The sequence below is a fragment of the Akebia trifoliata genome, chromosome 14 (genome assembly GCF_017979445.1).
Source record: "Akebia trifoliata isolate Shusen 1 chromosome 14, ASM1797944v1, whole genome shotgun sequence".
Classification (NCBI taxonomy): domain Eukaryota; kingdom Viridiplantae; phylum Streptophyta; class Magnoliopsida; order Ranunculales; family Lardizabalaceae; genus Akebia; species Akebia trifoliata.
This window is the reverse complement of record NC_141388.1, coordinates 33,228,228-33,235,982: the sequence shown is the minus strand read 5'-3', so window position 1 is coordinate 33,235,982 and position 7,755 is coordinate 33,228,228. Positions and strand designations below refer to the sequence as shown.

The window sequence follows — 7,755 nt, the reverse complement described above, 5'->3', positions numbered from 1 at the left end:
AGTCCCAAATTTCCTTTGCAGTAGTCAAGAACATACATATGTCACTGATCGTTGGTTCCATGGAGTCCCATAGCCAGGACATAATCATGGAGTCTTCCTCATCCCAGTTATAATGGCTAAGAAAAAAAAATGATGAAAGCCAAAATGATTCCTATGTTTTAGAACCTAAGGCTTTGATACCATGAAACGAAATATGATAGGAGAAAAAAAAGAATTATGTATTTCTTTAAGTTGACAATACACGGTATTTTATAGGAGATTATAAGATAAAGAAATAGGAAACTAAATCATTCCTAAATCTGGAAGACCTAAATATGAAACTAAATCATTTCTAAATCTGGAAGATTATCTAATTGAATCCCTCAATTTAAGGGATTTCAAATAAATTCTCCTAATTTATTTACAGCTCATCCATACCTCGACACTGACCTATATGGAAGGAGTTTCTTTGAATGTATTTGTCATGCTAGGCCTTTGTACGATCCTTGTATAGTCGAGCACTATAGTATACATCGTTACATAGTTCTTCCAACTCAGAGAGTTGAAGTTTTTTATACTCTCCTACCTTGGCAAGATCAAAGTTGAGATGTTTTATAAGCCAATACGTGCGGTGTTCGAGTTCTACCAAGAGGTGACAAAATTTTCCAAAGATGAGACGATAAGGGAACATGCCAATCGAAGTTTTGAAAGTAGTACAATATGCCTACAAGGCGTCATTTAATCGCAAAGCCCAATCTTTTCATGGAGGATTTACTATTTTTTCAAGAATGGTTTGAACTTCACGATTGGATATTTCGACTATCCCCTCGTATGAGGTTGATATGGAGTGGCAACCTTATGAGTAAAAGCGTATTTACACATGAGGCTTTCAAAAACTCGGTTGCAAAAGTGTGTACCTCCATCGCTAATGATTGTCCTTGGAGTATCAAAGTGAGCAAATACGATATTTTTAAGGAAGTTCACAACGACTTTGTGGTCGTTGGTCCGACACGTTGTTGCTTTTACCCATTTAGACACGTAGTCGACTACAGCTAGAATATATTCGAATTCGTGCGAAATGGGGAAGGTCATGAAATCAATGCCCCAAACATCAAAAATTTCGATGATCAAAATGGCTTGTTGGGGCATTTCATTCCTTCGGCTAATCTTACTTAAATGTTGGCATAGATCATAAGACTTAACGAAGATGTAGGCATCATAAAAAAACGTTGACTAGTAAAAACTGCATTGCAACACTTTTGCTACTATTTTCTTACCTCCAAAGTATCCACCACAGGCATAGTTGTGGCAGAAATCAAGTATATGTTTCTGATCATGGTCAAGAATACATCGACTTCTTAATGATGAATACAAATAGTAGGGAGGAATTTCACACGTACTTGATGGCTTCCTATTAGACTAGACAGCTCTTAACTGTTTCAAAGGGATAGCTTGAACTTCCAACCTACTTATTTGAAATCCAAATCACTTAGTTTAATCTCTCGATAAGAGGTGGTGTACGATGCTGAACAAAGGCACTCTTAAATTACCTCTTCGTCTAGAATAGACGAAGTCTATCCTTCTACTATAATAGGGTACAACGGGGTAGGATTGCACTTAGGCACTAAATTCGATCAAGAAGTGTAATTGGTGCAACCCAGGCTAGTTTTGCTATTGAGCTCAATGGGACCTATAGTCGAGTCTAATCAGATTTTAATTAAATTTGGGCTTGTGTGAATTAATTTTCTAATAGGACAAGAATGCGGTGATGAAATCTGATTCTTATCTTGTTTGTGCCATCTTCGTAAGGGTGCCATTTTTACTAATGTGCAATCAGAAGTGTGTAGTTAATTCACTCAAATTCAATACAGAAATCCACTTGCAAGGGATGCGTGGGGGTTATGAATTTTACTTCCTGTTCTAGACGGGTGTTGAATGAATTGAGTCGACTCGGGTCATCGACACACAACTCTGTGTGCAAACCTAATGAGCCGAGACAATTACGTCCTACTGTCGTCCTCCGTTGATTCTATTACAATTCGAGCATTCTCAAAATAATTAAAATTAAATTCTAAAAATAATTAAAAGAACTTCTAAAAAAAATCCTACTGTAGCTCTACTTTAAACAAAAATAAATTCATGTTTCTTCATCAAAGAATCGGATCTGGGTTGTGGAATAAAATTTTCCAACCACATTGCTCCTCGTCGAATCCTTCGGCTAAAAATAAAAGAAAAATAAAAATTAGAATTCTAGAAAAATTATGTATTCATTGAAATCCATAAATCTGAAGAAATATTCTGAAAAAATTTGAATTGCGAATCTCGAGATTTGATTACGGTGCCATAGTTGACCCAGACGGTGTGGAAATTTTTTGATGAAATTGACTCAAATTTTACGATTTTGTTCGAGCTAACTTTAGGAATCTAATAGTATTTTTTTAAAAATTTTTCTGAAGTAAAATTTTGATCGACAAAAAATCGAATATGATTTTCGGATAAAAAGATATTGGACTACACTATTAGTCTAAAGTATTTTTTTGAGCTATAGATGATGATAAAATAAGAAAAAAAGAAAACATTGTCAAATAAAGGTCGAACCATAGATACAACATTAATCAAAAGTATTTTTTTATTTCCAACCCAATTCAATTTTAACAAGTGATTTAAAAATAGTTTGGAAGAGAGGATTTATCTAAAATAAACTACTAAAGTAAAAAACTTAAGAATACGAGAGAAATGTGTAAATCAATTGGATTCACCTTCACAAGCTTTATCAATGAGTTCTGATCTCTATTTATCTCGACCCACTAAATAAAGCTAATGTTTGTGGATCGAAAAATCAAACAGTTAAAATATATACGAGATCAAAAGTATACAATAATTTAGGCTAAGATTATTAGGTAAACATTAATTATTCTCTGTAGAACATGGTTCTTCTTGAACTTATCAAAAAAGAGACCATCAAAACTTTGAAAACATTTAATATTTAACCTAATAATAAATACCTATGTTATCACAATAAAACTATTAAGTCATTATGAGAACAGTAAAACACTAACAAATCTTGCTCAGGCTTCTTCAACCGTTCTAACGGAGATTTAGTCAATTGTCATCGCAAGAACAATAAAGTAAAAAATAAAGTAAAGAAAGTATGAAAAGAAAAAGTAGAGGTGAGAAAAAGAAATTATTTTTATTGCTTCTTGACTTGAAACCGACAGAACTTCCTTACAACTTTCATAAAACTAAGAAAGAAAGAAAATAAAAATCAAAACTAATTCTCTAATATCTCTAGATAGTTTAACTCTTGGTCTGGTTTTCTATTTAAAAAGATACCAAATTAGGATTTTTTTATGGAAATTAAGGTTTCGACAACATTCCTTATTTACAAAAATACAAAAGTTCTACTTCAATACTAATGTCTTTTAGCAGCCAAGTTTCAGTACGAAATTCGAGGCTTGACTTTCTTCGTTGACAGTGTCACCATCGTTGATCATGGCGGCGCAGTAAAGTTTTGATCAATTGACTTGAATTTTGGTCCATGGTCTTGTTTTGGATCTTTGATCATAGTCGTAACTTTGAATTTTTTTGATTCACCTTGAAACTCTGCGAATATTTCATGTTACACGTAAATAACAGTAATTAGTTCTAAATTATATAATTTAATTGAAATCAATGATAAATATGAACAAACCATGCGTTACGTCTAATGAGGGGATTTAGTGTATGATTTACTGATAAAGTCTATGTAATTAGGGTTCTAGAAACGACTTTATAGAACTTGATCAACCTCCTTTTTGAACATCCTTAAATGATACAAAAATTGGGGAATTGTTAGCTATACCGTGATGAACATATCTCATTGACCTTTGAGGATCCGTAATAATCCAATCTAAATTTATAAGAACCCTATAAGCTTGCAAATAATTCTCTTCTCCCACATTGGTTTGTTACACCTTGAGTAAGAAAATGCTTCAATCTTCATACACTAGAGCTCACAAGTGTGAATACATCTGGTAAATGGCCCTATCATATAGGTCTTTGTAAGAGATGCATCATATTATGATGCATGAGATACATTGTATCATTCTCAATGTATCTCATAATAAAAGGTAGGTTGAGGTGGTGATTGAGAATAAAAAATTAGCAATATCTATTTAGGATATTTTAAATTAGGAATTATAGATAATTTGTATATCTATATTAGGTTAGTTTCTTATATCTTAGTTGATGTAATCTCTATAAATACCTTAATAGAGTTCATGTAATATTCATCCGAGAATACTTAATAAATCAGATTTCTACATGGTATCAAAGCTCAACCTCCACCAAGCACAACGATGGACTTTATAGATAGATGGTGACCACCAAGAAGTACGATTGGATTTTGGGCGATCTAATAATCTATCAATTGATGAGATTGAGAGAATTCATTCAAAGACACCAATTGCATACTCTTTCTTGAAAAAGATGTAAGAGATGCATCAAATTATGATGCATGAGATACATTGTATCACATAATAAAAGGTATGTTGAGGTGGTGATTGATTCCCTATTGATTCCAATTTAGGCTTTTTGGGAGTATGCTCGTAATTCTTTGTAAAACTGTTTATTGGAGTCTTTGATTCCAATTTAGGGCTTGACTGCTTTGCTTGTCTTTTTTTTTTTTTTTTTTTAATGATTGATAAGCTGGAGTAAAAGGGTCCCCACCCTAAAACACTACTAGCGGGTGTAGGTACAGATTAAGTCTTCATCAACAATTCTAAAAAGTTCTTGAGGAACATAACAAAATATACAACGGAAAAAAGTGGTATACAAAGAGAGTAATAATAACAAAATATATTTGAGGTAGTTGGGTTTGCAATCCCGCCACTGGCAAGCTATTCATATTTATTCCCAAAATGTGAAAGTGCCAAATAGTAGGTTTTTCAAGTGATGAGATCACAGGTTTAAAGACTCGCTGTTTTTTTCCCCAGAGTGACAATCTCACTGGTTTGCATAGTCACTTGATACCTTCAAGATTGTAACTTTAAATAATTATTTTGGTATGTATTGTTTGGGTTTAAGACAAAAATAATCATTTTTAATAATAATAAAATAAACAAATATCATAATGAACTTGAATATATCTATATGATAAAGTGAACTATTAAGCCAATGCTTTGGCAAACGTGTTTTTTTCCTATATGGGTTAGAAGTTCCAGAATGGGCTGATGTTTGGTGAGGATGATCTCTATGGTAAGGAGATCATCGTCACCAAAATTTAGCCCATTCCGAAACTTCTAAGCGCATCAAAAGTACACAAAATTGGACGGTCCACAATTCTTCATCTTGTAAACTACATATATAATAGTTCAAGTTCATTGTCATATAATTATCTAGACTACTGTTAGATAAGGAAGAGGTTTCAGTGATTCATAGTTTGTAGGCGATAAAGGGTTTTGAAGCCATGTTAATGTATTAACTTAATAATTTAAGAAATTGATTATTTTGTTTTTCTCAAATAGGTGACAGGCAACTCTAGAATGATAAATAGAATAGCTACTGCATATAGTACTACATTTCCTTGGATTCCCAAGCTGGTGAACTTTAAGGACAGCATTGGGGGCATTGGATTTGATGGAAATCATCCTTCAATGGCAATTCCTTGCTTAGGTAGTTCCAATGGCTCTGGAGTCAATGGAAGTCGACCTACAATTGCAATTCCTGGCACAGAAGATAGTTCCATTACCAGCCGAAACTATGGAAGACATCCCGATGTTTTAAAATCACAAGACAATGTGGCAGTAAGCAATGTCCAAAAGAAGAATGGAAAATTTAAGATCCCTAATGTTCGTAAGTGCTTGGTTTGTCAGACAACTACAAGTTCCTTGTGGAGAAATGGTCCCATGGGAAATAAGGTATAAGTTTTTTCCATAAAAATATTGCATTAAGAATGAAATTTTGTTTTAAGTTACTATGTGTAATGAAAATCTTATGTTTGATTTCTTATTTGTTGCTACTTTCAAGTCCTTCAAACTATGTTTTTTTCATTAATTTCAGACTCTCTGCAACCCTTGTGGTCTTCAACACAAAAAGGAAGTGTGGTTGGCTTCATTGATGGAGAGTAAAAAGAATAAGGTTAATGAAGCCAGTGCGAGCAACCCTCAGAAAAAACCCAAGATCTAAGGTGATGTATGCGTTTGACTTTCCTTTTAGAATGTGTGTGAAGGTGCTAAGGTTTGAATTTTTTTTTTTTTTTTTAACATTAAGGATCAAAAAGACATTTGCTTTTGTGTTTTAAATTTCTTAGAAAAATAGATTTGATCCTTTAATTTTCTCTATTTGTTTTCTCTGTCTCTTTGGGTAAGACCAACTCAATCATTAATTTTAAATTCAGGTTTCTCAACTCCAACCCTTCATAGAGTTGAAGATTCCTTTTATGGAATACTTGAGTATAATTTTAAATGCTGGAGATCCTTTTGGTGATGCCAAGGAGAGAGATTCAAATTTAGAAATATATCATTCATTGTTCATATGAGATTCTCATCAATATCAATTTTCTGAAAAAATTACATTGAGACTGTAATTTCCTTAATTTTATCTATTTAGTAAACCTGCTTTGTTTAATTTCTTGCTCGTTACTTTTTAGCATGCCTTTCCAACTCTTTTCTCTTGAATTTCAGACCTTATGCAATGCTTGTGGGATTTGGTACAAGAAGGAAGAGAAAAGGATCATGAAGATGGGGACTCCAAATTCCAATGGTAGTGTAGCCAATGTGAGCAACCCTCATAAGAAACCCAAGTACTAAGTTCGAATGATCCTATAATTTTCATGTGTGATGGTGTTCAATAATAGTTTGAATCCATTTCCAAACAATGAACAACATATCTGTTTTTGGGGTTTTTAAATTTCTTCATCGATTGGTGAGATTGATGCATGCTTTACTTTTCTCCATTTGTTTACTTATCTCTATATCATTTGAAAGTCCACCAAATAATGGGCCAGTCACTCTTGTTTCAACGAACAGGAGAAATATATACCAGATGGAAAAAAAGAGGATACCTAGAACAAATGTATCATTTAATTATTTAAATGATACATATTTCTCCAGGGCGTTAATTATTTAAATGGGTCCATTTTATTTTGGAACTAGTTAAATATAATTTCTAATAAATATTAGATACTATAACGAAAATCTAATAATTAAGTTATAATGAATTCAATTGAATTTGGAAAAAGGAAAATGCTGAAGTAACATTAAAATACATATCGATTCTCACATCGTTGACATAGATGTACGTACGAAACCATAGATGCTTTTTATCGAGATACGAGGTGAAAAGCATCCATGGTTATGTGTGCAGCTCCACATCAGCAATGTGATAATCGATGTACATTTCAATGTTACTCCAGCGCGACTCTTTGGAAAAATATGAGAATGTGCAATTTACGATTTTCAAAAATAATTAAGTAATTGATTTTGTAATTGATTCTATTGAAGATGTCCCCTTTCTAGCCCCAAAATCTTATTGGGGAGATGCTTTGGGGGTCTCCCCGAAAGCAATAACTAGTAAAATGCATGCGAAATAATGTGTGATTTCGTTTTTTTTTTAATTATTTAAAAATAGTTTGCGTATAGGTTCATGATAAAAAAAATTAATGTTTCCTCTATTTGGAATTAAATTGAAAAGCTCTTTCAAATTTCAATGACATAAACTTGGATTATTGAATCTTAGAAATCTCCTAAAGCATTATAAAATATGCCCAACTAAATCCAAACCAGTCTGCATATTCAA

General features: G+C 32.8%; 1 protein-coding gene across 1 annotated transcript in view; it reads left to right on the top strand.

The window, feature by feature from the left end:
* Window positions 1-6,896, top strand: part of LOC147386853 (uncharacterized) — a 23,660-nt gene extending 16,764 nt beyond the window's left edge. The window contains exons 2-4 of the mRNA XM_086424673.1: window positions 5,484-5,876; window positions 6,019-6,145; window positions 6,642-6,896. Of these exons, the coding sequence (XP_086280799.1) occupies window positions 5,484-5,876; window positions 6,019-6,144 (519 nt within the window). The 3' untranslated portion in view covers window position 6,145; window positions 6,642-6,896. The remainder of the gene's footprint in view (window positions 1-5,483; window positions 5,877-6,018; window positions 6,146-6,641) is intronic.
* The last annotated feature ends 859 nt before the right edge of the window (window positions 6,897-7,755 follow it).